Here is a 15,858-nt window from a genome sequence, read left to right as displayed (position 1 = left end):
AAACATAACAAATTGATTGGATTCTTTCTTTCTTTTTTTGGTCGTGCCCTGCGGCTTGTGGGATCTTAGTTCCCCGACCAGGGATCAAACCCATGCCCCCTGCATTGGGAGCATGGAGTCTTAACCACTGGACCGCCAGGGAAGTCTCTGGACTCTTTCTTTTAGATATTTCTCTAGGGTTAATGAACAATTTTCGCAACTCTATTATTTAAATTACACTTCCTTCACAAATCGCATTCAGATTTTACCTCTTGTAAGTTTTCTAAGTTTATCAAGATGATTTTTAGTGTCTTATCCAAATCTGTTCAGCTGGCTCTGGGAGCAATTATGTTCTTTTTAAAGAATCATTAACTTTCTTCCCTTTCACATTCGACTTATAATTTACTTTTGGATTTTTATTGAATTGATAAAACTGAAGAAGTGGTATCTTGTCAGTCAGAGCTAGTATAACTAGTAATAATCTATGCTTTTTCCATAACTCAGTAGCATTAGCATTTACAGGAAGAGAAAGGCCATTTCTATTCACATGTTTTACTTTAATCTGATGAGATATACATTTTTTTCTGTAAAGCCAGTGTCAAAGGTAATCATGAAAAGCTCAAGCATCAAAAGTAAAAGTCTACTTTCTTGATAGCAAAGAGAAAGAAATACATCTCACATGAAATATTAATCAAATTGAACTACCTGGAGACACACTGTAATGATTTTGGGAAAGTTAGTCCTTGATCAGTTTGAATGGAAATATCCATACTTCTGCATCATTGCTGAGATTATAAATTACATTTGTCTTTGCCAGAAAATGGAGCATCTTTAGGGAAAGCAGTATACTTGAAAAATTTTACACAACAGACATTTTATAAAGAACTGCTTATATGTGAGGCAAATTTAAGCACTGTAGGGGTTGAAAATACTTTTGTGGCATAGTGTCAGCCCTACTTTTATGGGGAAACTCAGTGATAAGGCCACACGTGAGAGGGAAAGCTTTGAGGTAGACAGATACTCAGAGATTCATTCACTCATTCATTAGTCCATATATCTACTCATTGATTAAAAAATGTTCATTGATCACTTACTGTGTGCCAGGCACTTGCCATCATCGAGGATACAATGATGAACAAAACAGATGCTTCCTGAACCTTCAAGAAACTTACCTTTCTATGGGAATGAATGATATTAAAAAAATAATTAAAGACTTGTTTAACTGCAAATGTAACAATGGGTACAAAGTTAAGAGCTGTGTGTTCTGAAAGCCTATTGCAAGAGCAAATGGATTCAGGGAAGATTTGAGACCCAAAGGATGAGCAAGAATTAGACAACAAAGTTAATTAGCCATGGGTCAAAGTAGCTTTTTATATAGTCTAATATCCTGATAGTATTCTAGAAATGAATTAATTTTTTATGGTTCTAGTGCCCTCAAAGGCAGCTATTATGACTGAGATTACTAGCTACCTACCCCATCTTTATTCTTTTTCTTCCTTTCTAACAGAACCCAATTTTATTTAGAAGAACAACATTCCCAGGTAAAACAACTACTTTTTTAAAGTTCCCTTATAGCTATAGAATGGTTATTTGACACAGTTTTAACCAATGGGAAGAAAGCAAAAGTTACTGGTTTGGCTTCTAGGAAAGTTCCTCTTGGAAAGTGTTTCAGCTGTTAAACACAATTTTTGCCTTTGTCCTTTCTCTTTATTTCCGAAATGAGAATGCTATGGCTAAAATCTTGAGAACATTAGGATGAGGGTCACAATCTAAGTATGGTAAAAACAGAAAGCATGAAATGGCCTAGACCCCCAGTGTTATTGGGGATCCCCTAGGCTCCTGTATTCCTACTGTCAGTTTTCTTTAATTTGAGAGAATAAAAGAAAAATTAATATGCAAATACATAGGGTACATAGAATCCTATCTGCAGAAACCTTGCCTTCTCATCAGATGGCTTTATTCTCTTTCTCCTCTTATATTGACAAAGAAAGAAATATTCAAGTAGATATGGTATATTTGTTTAATGTGCTTTTTATATGTTTATGTGTCTATATAAACTATAAGTAATAGAAGAATTAAAAAATAGAGGATATCAATTCTAGCTAGAGTGATCAAGAATGCTTCATGGACGATGTTCCATTTTAACTGAGCTTTAAAATTGTAAAACTGCCTTCACAATTTAAAAAGGCTTTGCATACCAAGGAGAATCTCCTGAATTTTTTCCCGTAGACACTCAGGAGCCAATGAATGCTTCCAGCAGATGTCTGTCATGTTTCAGTACAATAACTTATTTGCTACTGGGATGCCAATGATTTGAGACTGAAAGACCTAAAGGCTAAAGAGGCAGTTAATACAGTTGTCAGGTAGTATTTTAGCGTACTTAGCAGGATCTTTTTGGTAGTAAAGGAAAGAGAGCATTGATTTTTAGATATGGGGGAGAAGGGTGAAGAAATGTGAGAGCCGGCTTTCTATTTTCAGGCCTGGATAGACAAGGAATTATTGTAGGCAGGTGGGAAAGGATAGATGGTTAGGTAGTTGGGGAAGGGAAGATAATGAGTTTTATATTAAGACTATGTGAGAATAATGATGTGGAAATGTATAGCAAACAACTAGAAATTTGTGACTTACATGTGAATTTTATAATGTTATGTTGGAGAAATTAGGTGAAATTAATGGTTTTATTGCCTACATGATTTTGTCCATCAGTTGGTTTTGTTATTCTTTACTGGGCCTTGAAGTATCATGGTATAGCTGACAATTGTAGTTTCTTTCGTAAATCAGCATTAGGATAAAGGGTCTTTTTCACTGTGCTGGGAGAATACAGAAAATGAAATCAATACTTCCTGTTTTTGACTATCACTTACAATTAACATTATGTCACATCTATATTAAAATATTTTTCTTTCTAAAGTAACATTCTTTTCTAAGACATATATTTAAAGAGGTATATGTTTAGAATGATGAATATTAGGAATGCTGAAAAATGGCAAGGGTAACATGTTTGTAATTATAATTTGCAATATGCAGAACAAAGATAATTTGATTATCATCTGAAATGCCTTTCTTCTCTATAAATCCAAAATTAAACAGCTTGGATAAACATATTGGTAAATTGCTTTAATCAAAGTTTTCTGCATATTTAGGCAAATGCCACTACATTTATGGCCTATAATTTTTTTCACCATATATATTTGATTAAAGATTTTGATTTGAAGCTTTGATTGAAAACATCCTTCAAGTCTTCTTAAGTCACTTCGCTAATTTGACAAGCTTCATCATAAAAGAAGCTCTAAGTGACTTTTTAATAATTATGTATTTGGGATTTTAAACTAAAATTTTAGACCAGAATATACTTAGCTATGAAATAACAGCTAGAACAAGTTACCCCCAAATAAATAAATTTTAGCCCAAATCATAGTTAATGATTTACTAAATCATGCTACCTAGCAGTGTGTGTGTGTGTGTGTGTGTGTGTGTGTGTGTGTGTGTGTGTGTGTGTGTGTGTGTGTGTGTTATGTGTGTATACATATATACCTTACTGGAAGCAGAAATGGAAGAACAGTTATTTCTTGTAAGAAGTAATTCTGGTTTAATTGCCTAGGATGTTGACTCTTGTAAAGTATATGAATTTCTCTCACATAGCTGTTATTATTAGACCTGCTGTATATCGCTGTGGACTCGTCCTGCTGGTGAGAGTTTGTCTCCTAAGCACAGGAAGACTGAGATTCCACTCTGCCTTTGTGGCTCTGCAACTTCTTCATGTTGCCCTTCTGAGTTTTTGGTTGAGTTCCTGAGCGTCTCTTTTTTTTCTCCCTGGAAGTCCTACCCTTTACAAATTTTCAGCTTACTCTTTAGCTTCCTATGCCATTCGGGTTCAAAACTTGGCAAATATCTTGAGAAAGAGGCTTGTACTCTGTTGCCAGCCCTTGTTCTAGTGTGACTTTAGCTCCTAAGCATCAGAAGACGGCAAATTTTATTCTGTCTCTTCAACCCAGACTTCTGTTCTTTTGCCTGTTCTAGCACACAGCAAATAGTCCATCATAAAGAACCAGTAATGAATTTGGTCTCCCCTAGTCTTCAGTCTATGATAGACTGTGTGACCTTTGAAAGCTCCACTAGTTCTTCTTTTCCTTAGAATAATCTGTCTGCCTATGAAAAACCTAATCTTTAGCTCTTGCCCTGACTTGCTAAATGCCCATATAGAAGAAAGCAGCTTTCAGTGTAAACTCACATTAGAAGGGCTTTCCCCATTTTTGAATTTAGTACATAAAATCCTCTTTGCTTTCACAGATCTCTTATATCTTTAAAATTATGATTTTAACATTTTACCATTTTTGAAAAGTAAAAATGATTTATCAAAACCTACTCATTGGTGGAAATGCTGGAATAGCTACTTTAATTACAAATAAAACATGTTAAGACAAAATGCGATTTAGAAATAAACAGTCACTTTCACTTAATATTTTTTAAAATTAAATTTACCATAATAATATGATAATTAAAAATTTTTATGCACAGCTCCACAAATATATACAGCAAATATTGACAAAACTACAGGGAGAAACAGACAAATTCAAAAATAAAAATCTATTCTATTTTACTTATCTGTATAGATCTATCTTTAAAAGAATAGAGTTGACCACCTTGTGATGTTACTGACCAAGAAAAAAATGAGAAATGGCAAAAATAACAAATACCAAAAATGTAAAGAAGGACATTTCTGCAGATTCTTGAAGTAATAAACACAATATTTTTTCTTAATAAATTTGAAAACTCAAGACAACATGGACAACAGTCCTTACTAAAGAAAAATATAATCCAGAGCTAATATATTATCTAAAATGTCTATTTTTCAACCAAAACTCATTAGATATGCAAATATCAGGTAAGTATATTTCATACTCATGGGGAGTATGAGAAACCTACTCTGGTAAGATTAGAGATTGTATCAAACAGATGAAGATTTCAAAGCAGCCATCATAAATATATTCAAAGAATCAAGGGAACTTATGTTTAAATAACTGAAGTAAAATATACTGAGTTAGACAATAGGGAGTCTCAATAAAGAAATAGAAACAAGCAGGCAAGCAAGCAAAAGAACTAAAAAAGAATTCTAAAATTATAAAGTACAATAATGCAAATGAAAAATTCACCAGCTGGACTCAATAGCAGATTTGAGATGACAGAAGACAGAATCAGTGAACTAAATAATAGCTTGATATAGAAACCATTAAATCTGAAGAAAAAGAAAAAGATTGACAAAATGAATAGTTTCAGAGACCTTTGGGTCAATGTCACATATTCCAACATATATGTAATGATAGTCTCAGAAGGGGAGGTGAGAAAGAAAGGGGCAGAAAAATCATTTGAAGAAAAGATAGCTGAAAACTTTCCAAAATTAATGAAAAACATGAATATACAAATCCAGGAAGTTCAATGAACTACTAAGTAATAACATAAAGATGTCTAACACTCTTAGACATATCATAGTCAAACTGCTGAAAACCAAAACAAAGAGAACATCTTGAAAGTGAAAAACAATTTATTACATACAGTGGAAATAATATGATCATGAACTTGTCATCAGAAAAAACGGAGGCTGGAACTTCCCCGGTGGTCCAGTAATACAGAATCTGCCTTACAATGCAGGGGACATGGGTTCGATCCCCGGCTGGGGAACTAAGATCCCACATGCCACAGGGCAACTAAGTCTGCATGCCACAACTACTGAGCTCATGTGCCTCAACTTGAGAGCCTGTGTGCTGCATACTACAGAGCCCACGCACTCTGGAACCTGCGCACCACAACTACAGAGCCCAGGCACCCTGCAGCCTGCATGCCACAACTAGAGAAGAGAAAACCTGCACACCACAACTAGAGAGAAGCCCACACACTGCAGCAAAGAGCCCACTTGCCTCAACGAAGATCCCGCATGCCGCAGCTAAGACGACGCAACCAAAAAAAAAAAAAAAAATACTCTTAAAAAAAAAAGAAATAATGTAATGGAGGCCAAAAATCAGTGAAATAACATATTCATAATGCTGAGATAAAAGCAAGTCAACCAAGAATTCTGTATCCAGTGAAAGTATCATTAAAAAATGAAATGTGAAGTAAAGACATCCCCAAGTCCTTTACCGTAGCATGGTAAAAGGAAAATTTATTTTGAGGCTAAAACTTGAGTTCAGTCTTCATTTGCATTGTGCATACATCTTGGGAGACAACTCAGTGATCAAATGCTCCATTTCTTGCTGGGCCTGGGGGGTTTAATTGTTGATGTTTGGTAATTAGAGTTTTGGAAGATAAGAGCATGCATGCAGTTTAATATGTCCAAGGTTAGAGAGTATATGAAATTTCACATGTCAAAATGGCAGGGAACAGGGGTGGGAAAAATACTGAAATTTTTGAAATGAGCTGGTGTTTGGGGCTCCAGGTCAGTTAGGCTTGGATTTTAAGTGGTTAATATAAGGGTTCTGGGCATGGGGAATTGGACATGGGGAATTGTGCATTGGCTTCAACTCAACTTAACATGGTTAAATAAAACCACAAAGTATGGGAAAAGGTTTTTCCAAAATACAAACAGGGTGACCTGCCTTCCTTTGAAGTTGGTTGCCACAAGTGATTTTTTTTTTTTACTGCCTGATTCACTGTCTTCATGTGATTCCCAGCAACTTAACTACTTTGGATTTTGTCGTTGTTGTTTGTTGTTTGTTTGGGGCTTAAAATACTAGGAGTTTTCCTTTCAAATATCCTGTTGGTATCTTTCTGTAGGAAAGGGAGATATCACTGAGGGTTTCATGTAGTCCCACAACTAATAGAAATAATAATGCTAATAATGATGATAATGTCAAGGAAAGCAAATACTAGTGCATATATCAGGTATGTTGATCTAAACAAATAGACTGCCAGATATATCTCCAGCTAAGATGAATTTATCTGAGATCAGCAGAGAATTGCAGTTTGGTGTCTGCAACCATGGTGAGCCATGTGCAACTCCCTGCAGGGCAAGGGAAGGAGAACACTTTTACAGAAAGGAAAAGGGAAGTTAGGAGGGCTATAGAAAACAGAGTCCATGGCATTTCATTGGCTGAGTCCTTGGCAGGAAAGAAGAGGGTCTTTCTTCTTCCTGTTGGGCTCTGCTATTGTCCCATGGTTTGAGAGCTCTCCCTCCTGATCTTCTGACTATATTTAATTGAGGTTTTTGTTTATTAATTTTTTTATAGATACCATTCTAATAATTTCACATACATCAATTATTTTAATTCTATGATTGTTTATGTCATTTTTAGGTAGGGCCCTGGTTTTCCAGATAAAGCGGTCAAGACACCTTAGACTTAACTTTAATTTGCATTGAGACATAGCTTTTATTTCATCATTTTATGGCATTTTCCCTCAGTCTCTAATTGCTCTTTCAGTTTGTCCTCCCACTGTTGCCTTTGGGAACATAACTGCTAGCTCTATCAGTGCCATCACTAGAATAGAATTTTTTTTAAATTTCAGCTTCTTTAAACTAAAAAATAAATCAAATAAATCTAAAATGGAATTTTTAATGTTCTGTGTCTTTTTGAATAACTGGCTGCCAGTTGAAAGGCTGGCATTTGAGCCTGTGACCTAGATTCATTCCTAGGTTTTTAAAATTAGACGAGGAAGATGAGACTCAAGTAATTTTGGTTATGCTGGGACTCAGATTCTGCTGCAAAGCATGTGGAATTTCCCAAACACAGGAACAGGATTCAAGTACTGGGTTAAAAAAAAGGTATGAGAAATGTCTATTATATCCACTCATCATGTGCCTTCCCTGTTTTCTGTGATGTACAAAGGATCACCAACAGAAATTTGATGATCTTATCTATACATACTATTTTTCCCTGAAATGGTGTGTAAAGTACTATATATAGGTATTGTTTAAGTTACTGCTTTTAAACGGGGTTTCAGATTTGTCTTACTAATCCTAGGAATTAATTCATGCCTAGAAAATTTATTTGACATATTAATCTCTTGGTCAGATAAAATGAGAGTTGAAGATGAGTAAGAAGAGTCTAGAAACATCAGTAAAGGACACAGGTAGGGAATAAGTTTTCAGAGAAGCATATAAATGCTATAAAAAGATGTGGTCATGAGGGTAGTATATTTTCACTTGGTAGAGGAGCCAGTGAATCTAATGAAATTTAGGGTAGCTAGTTTGACGAAGTTTTCTAGAGGGGAACACACTACTGTTGAAGAAAACTGATCACTTGTGCAGTTGCTTACTTTTTCTTCGAGACATTAAAAAAGAAAAAAAAAAAGGTTCCTATGTGGCAGCAGCCAAACCCGTCAGTCATATCTAGGCTAGGCACTGGAAGAGGGACTAGGTGGTGACTCTAGGCAGGGTGCTAAGGGAAGCAAGAACAATAACAGCTTCTGATAAGAAAATGAAAATGCATAGTAGGGATAATCAAGATCTTTGTAAAGCTTTCCTAAATACTCTGAGTACATTGTACTCATGATTTCTTTGTGCTTTTGTGCTCTCTTCTACTTTCCTTTCACATACCACAGTAGCAGCCAAAAAGATCCAAAAGTCATCTTTGGAGCTATTGCTTCTGTTGCTTATCCTCCGCCTACCTTTACTAAATATACTCCTAATGCAGACAAGAAGCAAACAGCTGTTGACATTTCTTAGTTGACTTATAGATTGTGGCATTTGTGTTTGACACAGTACTTAAACCAGAAATATGGGGTTTCATGTAAGAATCTCCTCCGCTAGTCACGATCAGTACTTTTACCATATTTAGTGATTCTTTGGAAGTGGGAAATAATGTCATTGGCTTGTGCTTGAGGGTGATAATAGGGATATAAGGAACAAGAGAAAGTATGTTTTATAAAGTATGGCTCCTAGATGGAGCCATAATTCAATAATGTTTGAATTACTTGAAACATTAAAATTCTTCTCTGTTGGTCTAGACCCTGATTGTTCAGTCTTGTTTTTTACGTTGAAATTAGCTTTTGTAGAATAGTAAGATTAGCTAACCCTTTTGTAAAATCAGGAACTAATCTAAGTATTTTACTTGTTTTAACTCATTTAATTCTCACAGCAACCCAGTGATGTATGATATAAATTTTATAGTTTCCCCACTTACAGATGAGGACACTGGGGATCACAGAGGTTAAGCAGCTCTCTTAGGGTCCCACAGCAAGTAAGGAGCAGATATTTGGAACCAAAGAAGTCTAGTGCTAGAGTCTCTAACCTTAGCCACAATACAAGTCTCCTGCCTGCCAGAAAATCATTAAAACTTAAAAATTCTGGTCTTTATACATAATACAGATGAACAGATTTGTTATATATATAATATGTTATGTTTTAAAATAATTTGAAGAAAATGAGTTTTATAAGTTTCCATTGAGGTAATTAGCTAATGGTTTCCAGGCATTAATTGTGCAACAAATATATGATATTTTTTATTTAATTTAGTTTAGAATTATTATTGTGGTTATTAATATCCGTGTGGTTTATGTTGATTAAAAATGTTAATATAACTGTAGAGCACGTAAAGAGCCATAAGTGATGAAAGGGGAAGCCTTTTAACTTAATTGAAATCTATTAAAATGAAATAAGCAGTCTCATTTGTAGAATAAGTAAGGTGTGCTCACATAGGACAGTTAAGCAGGAATAGTTTTGCTGCTTAAGAAAACAAGTAATCACTGCTCTCATTTCTGTATAAAATTTGATTTTCATTATGAAATTTGAAAATTAGAGTTTGATCTATATTATGAAGGCTATTTTTTTTAAGAATGTGAACCTATACTTCATAATTCTGTTTATTTTATCTTAAATTTTTACAAGTGAATTTAAGGAGGGCGTAGATTTAGGGATACTCTTTTAAATTTCTATTTTTAATGGTTAATTAAAGAAAATTTTCATATTTTCTATTATCATTGCTTAGTGTGACATATGCTATATCTTTTTGGAAATTTTCTATATATTTATGCTAGTCCATTTAAATTTGTTTCAGGATGTTCCAGCACCAGGCACCTATGATGTTCAAAAGTCATATGAGATGTCTCAAGTTCAGCATAAATACATGCCACCTCATAGTTTGGTGGCCAGAATAAAACATGCCTCGTTTCTTAGCACAACTCCTCGGTGCCTGGACAAAATGAATGATGGGCCAGGTAAGTATAGACTGTCTTTTTAAAGAAACGGAAACAAAATCTAAAGTTTCCTTATTAAAATAGACAACTGTAAACATACATTTACATTTATCATGTCGCTTTTAAGTGTGCAGGACAAAAAAATAACCGCTTATTTAGTGAAAGATTTTAGATGTTTTTTCAACTGTAAGAAGACTTGTTTGGAGTTTTATGTCTTTTAATTTTACCAAAGACAATTTTACTAATTTTACTAAAGCTAATAAGTCATATCCTATTAAAGAAAAAAAAAACCAAACTCTTAATATGCTATATTTATTAGAGGAGAAATAACTACTGATGTGGAAGATCAGTTGTATACAAGATATATATCATGCCAGTCTCATGGAATTATTTTAATTTTCCTCAAGTATTAAGAAAGCAGCTATATAAAAGGTAAACATTTATTTGAGGGGTTGAAATTCCAAAAATAATTTTGATTTTTAAAATTGGGATTAGTTCATCTACTAGTAATGGCATTTTTATACTAAAATAGAATGAAATAACTTTCCCTGATAATGAAAATGAACCGGTAAGTAGATTATTTCACACAAGAGAATTAGATAAAGAATGGGAACAAGAGTTTTCAACAGCAATTTACAAATGTATTGCCATTAAGTAACCAAACTGTTGTAATGGATCTTTATGAGACTCTGAAGAGAAAAAATGAAACAGGATGGAGTTTTTAATGAAAAATCAAAGCGGGAGAATACGATGGGTCAAGCAAATAAGAATACTTGGGAGACCCTGAGATCCATAGAGACTTGCTTTATTTTTCACTGTCTTTCAGGAATCAAGTATATTACCAACTTAAAGGTCCATTTTAAGTCCAAATTTAGCTTTTCTTATTTTCTTTTTCTTCTCTTGAGTTATTGTACCATTGTTGATTTTGTCAGGTTTTAGCTTTGTTTTGAAGTAGAGTTCAAATTCCTTTACTATGTCTCTGACCACACTCGTTATGTGGTCACCCAGAAATGGTGCAGGGAAATTAGTTCTTTGAAGTTTAGGTACTATCACTGTCACCGTGACCAAGCACAATCAATCAAGTAACAAATATCTATTCCAGAGTCTCTTAAAGTAGATTAGATTGATCTTCATATTTTCTGAAGATTTTTTTTCTCTTTGCCTTTACTCTTGTCTCCATAAAAATTATTATAGATGCAATGCATAGTAAGATCTTCAGTTAAGTTCCAGGATTGGCACTCTGACTTTTCATTGCTTCGGTATTTAGCCTAGGGCAAGTAAATTCACTAATTGTTTCATTAGTTTCTATTTTACAAAAGTGAGATAATATTTGCCATCTACTTGGCTTTCATGAGAATACTAAAGATTAATAAGACTGTATTTCAAAGTCATTTTCAGAACCTCTGAAGCTCCTTACAAGTATAAAATCTTATTATAATGTGAAACATGTTTCTTCTTAATGCCAAGCCAACACTAGCTTCTGAAAGAATTTGGGACAGGGAAATATCTTCATTATGAAGACAGTTATTATTTGGAAGTCAAAGACATATGGACTGTCAAAGTCACTATACAACTGTAAATTAGCCAGCTTGCTAAATGAAAAGAGTTTATCACAATAAGCCAATACTTCATTAAGTTTGCCATCCTGCATCTTAAAGTAGCCTATAATTCAGATAAATGATAGCAGAAATCCCACATGCCTCTATAATCAACACATTAGAAAAAAAATATGGATTTCTGAAGCTATTACCTGATGAGATGATTATGAAATCTGATTTCCTTTGACATATGTAGATACTGTGATAATTATAGGATTAATTCTTTTGAACTTAATCTGCTATCTTAAGGTATACAGTCCAAAATATGTCTCTAACATAGACTTAATAGGTGACCAGGGCCAATTTAATTAATATCCATGCTTTGTTTTGGTAATTGAAAATTAACTTCTATTTGTCCTGTTACATTGATCCAATCAAGGAAAAGAAGTCAGGTGTGATATTATCAACTCTCTAAATAAATTCCTCTTTTTTTGTTAATTTTCATTTAGGTTAGTTTTTTTTTTTTTTTTTTTTTAGTTATTTTTATTTTTAAGCCAGTATTTTATTTGTTGTAAACTTTTTTTTTTTATTTTTTTTTTTGGTTTTTTTTTTTTTTTTTTTTTTTTCGGTACGTGGGCCTCTCTCTGTTGGGGTCTCTCCCGTTGTGGAGCACAGGCTCCGGACGCGCAGGCTCAGCGGCCGTGACTCACGGGCCCAGCTGCTCCACGGCATGTGGGATCTTCCCGGACCGGGACACGAACCCGTGTCCCCTGCATCGGCAGGCGGACTCTCAACCACTGTGCCACCAGGGAAGCCCTAGGTTAGGTTTTTTATTGATCAATATGACAAACAATTCCTGATTCTAAATTGAGAATAGGGCTTCCCTGGGGGCACAGTGGTTAAGAATCCACCTGCCAATCCAGGGAACATGGGCTTGAGCCCTGGTCTGGGAAGATTCCACATGCCGCCGGCCAGCTAAGCCTGTGTGCTACAGCTACTGAGCCTGTGCTCTAGAGCCCGCGAGCCACAACTATGAGCCCACGTGTCACAACTACTGAAGCCCGTGCACCTAGAGCCCGTGCTCCACAACAAGACAAGCCACCACAATGAGAAGCCCATGCACCGCAACAAAGAGTAGCCCCCACTCACCACAACTAGAGGAAGCCCATGTGCAGCAATGAAGACCCAATGCAGCCATAAATAAATAAATAAAATGAGAATAGCCCATTTATATTTACAGTTCTTAATACCATTTAACTTTTGCTGGGTACAACTAGTATGTTAAGTCTTTCGATTTTTTTAAAAAATCATTGTTATATAATCAAAAGGTACAGTGATAATAGTTCTATTGGTTATACGCTTTGTGTCAATGTTTATCCTATGAATGATCTCCTTTATTATAGTATCTTTAAAGTAAGAAAAAAGTGTTTTTTTTTAACCCTATTATTTGTCATTTAAATATTGGTAATTTTGTTAAACCTTAATACCAGTGAGAAGAGCCTTTTTGGGTTTTATGTCAGATTATTTACAAGCCAGATAAAATTATTTTCTGTTATTATGTGTGTGTACATGTATATATATATGAAGCTATAAGATTGTTTGAATTAATTTGTAGAGTTTGATATGCTTATTTGTTCCTTGAGTCATGACATAACTAAGAAGAATTGAGTGCTTTGCCTTACAGAACTTAAAGAACATGTATATTGTTATCTTTCTACCTAGAATAGAATAATAGGCAAATTAAAATTGATTACTGACTGTCGTGTATTTGTAGGTAACAGTGTCAAGAGCTGAGGTTGATAAATGACCTAAGTTATGAGTTTGGTTGATATACGAATAGTATTCTTCTCATGAGACTCATATACTTAATAGGACATTCAATCACTCAACATTTTATAGCTGTGTATTTATTTCAAATTGTCTGAGAACTTTTATTAACAGTATTGAGGTGATTTTATTTTATTCAAATGAAGTCTTTGCAGACATTTAAGAAGTATAAAACTCATTTTCATTAGTCTAAATTAAAGAGGGAAGTAGTATATTTGCAATCAGTATACCATATGCCATTAAATGTTGTGTAACCAATAAAAACACATTTGAATCATTTAATGAAGGAATTATTAAATGAGGTCTGTCACATTTTAAGCAATCTACTCTTATGCACCAAGTTTTTTTTTTTAACATCTTTATTGGAGTATAATTGCTTTACAATGGTGTGTTAGTTTCTGCTTTATAACAAAGTGAATCAGTTATACATATACATATATCCCCATATCCCCTCCCTCTTGCGTCTCCCTCCCACCCTTCCTATCCCACCCCTCTAGGTGGTCACAAAGCACTGAGCTGATCTCCCTGTGCTATGCGGCTGCTTCCCACTAGCTAGCTATTTTACATTTGGTAGTGTATATATGTAAATGCCACTCTCTCACTTTGTCTCAGCTTACCCTTCCCCCTCCCCGTGTCCTCAAGTCCATTCTCTAGTAGGTCTGCATCTTTATTCCCATCTTACCCCTAGGTTCTTCATAATCATTTTTTTTTTTTTTAAGATTCCATATATATGTGTTAGCATACGGTATTTGTTTTTCCCTTTCTGACTTACTTCACTCTGTATGACAGACTCTAGGTCCATCCACCTCACTACAAATAACTCGATTTCATTTCTTTTTATGGCTAAGTAATATCCCATTGTATATATGTGCCACATCTTCTTCATTCATCTGTCGATGCACACTTAGCTTGCTTCCATGTCCTGGCTATTGTAAATAGAGCTGCAGTGCACATTGTATGCACCAAGTTTTAATTCACGGACATGTAAATGACTTTTTGATTGATCTAGCTCAGGTAAAGTAAAATTGTTAAGTGGAAAAGAATTAAACATTACCTCTCATAGTGATCTGTTTTTGGACATTTAGAGGAGAAAAATACTCAGCAAATTTAAAAAGAAAATGAAGAAAACTTTGAGAGTGTGGAAAATTGGGCACTCTCCTACATCGTGGTGGAAGTATAAGTTGATATCAGTGGTTGTCAAGGGCAGGCTGGCAGAATGTTTCAAATATACATGCCATTTAACCCTAAAATTCTCCTTCTGGGATTACCCTAAAAAAGAATTAATAGTATGTCCAAAGTTTTAAGCATCAAGTATATTCATCCAAGAATACTAATAATGAAGTTTTTAATGTCCTAAATGAAAGAAAAATGGGGTTTAGTTAACTCTGATGTAAAAACTGAAGTGTCCTATGAAAAATTTTAAAATGGTATATATTGCTTAAACCTGATATCAAGATAGGATTCATTTGACCAATCATTTAACCAATCATTTAACAAATATGCACAAATATGCACACATTAGCAGTGTTCCAGGGACTTGTGATAGAGCAGTGAACAAAATATAAATGTTGTTTCATAGAGCAAAGTTTTAGGATGGAGACATTTAATAAATGAATGAAGAAATAGACCGAATAGATTGATAGATGAGGCAAGGAAGAGAAAGAAGAAGAATGAATACTAGGTGGCTATAAATGCTATGGAGAAAAATAAGAGAAAAGGAGGATTGGGAGTTCATTGTGGGTTCTGCATCAATTTCAAAAATGTTATCGGTGAAGACCTCACTTAGAAAATGATCTGTGATTAAACAGCCTTAGGGTGGTAAAAGATTGTGTTTTGCTTTTTTAATTTTTAATTGTTTTCTCTATATGAACATACAATGCTTTATAGTAAGTAAAAATGATTTTAGTATTTTTAAATAGAAAACAGTTGAAGTTTAAAGCATAATTTTAATTAAATTCAAATATTTAAGTGAATGATTAAGAAATACATAGCATATAGTACAACATTTGTAGGCTGAACATAACAGGTACTGAGACTTATTTTATGTAGAAAGTATAGATCATTTCTAATGAAAATAACATTGTGATTTCTGCATCACCTTCCCACAGGAAATTATTTTAGGAAACAAATATAATTCATCTTAGAAGTTAATTGAACATATCCCATGAAGATATTTTTGTTCACTTTTTCAATAAACATAAGCAATACCTTTGATATAAAAATCAGTGTAGTGTGAAAACTAATTATTTATTCTATTTTCTCAGTGGCTTGTAATATTATAGATTCATAAATACTGTGGAATTTATGAAAATGCAGTTCATCCCACTTGCCGAGTGCTGTTAACCTATTGCAATAAATATGTAATTTTTTGGTTGTTTTTCTTTAGCTT

The 15,858-nt window shown here is 34.2% G+C and overlaps 1 protein-coding gene across 1 annotated transcript in view; it reads left to right on the top strand.

Annotated features, from left to right (window-relative positions):
* STPG2 (sperm tail PG-rich repeat containing 2) overlaps window positions 1-15,858 on the top strand; it is a 347,209-nt gene that overhangs the window by 205,537 nt on the left and 125,814 nt on the right. The window contains 1 exon segment of the mRNA XM_007463823.1: window positions 9,966-10,125. Within this exon segment, the coding sequence (XP_007463885.1) occupies window positions 9,966-10,125 (160 nt within the window).

This window comes from Lipotes vexillifer, unplaced genomic scaffold, assembly GCF_000442215.2.
Source record: "Lipotes vexillifer unplaced genomic scaffold, Lipotes_vexillifer_v1.1 scaffold49, whole genome shotgun sequence".
In the NCBI taxonomy this organism is placed as follows: Eukaryota; Metazoa; Chordata; class Mammalia; order Artiodactyla; family Lipotidae; genus Lipotes; species Lipotes vexillifer.
Note: the sequence above shows the minus strand (reverse complement) of the source record. Positions and strands in the feature narration are given on the sequence as shown.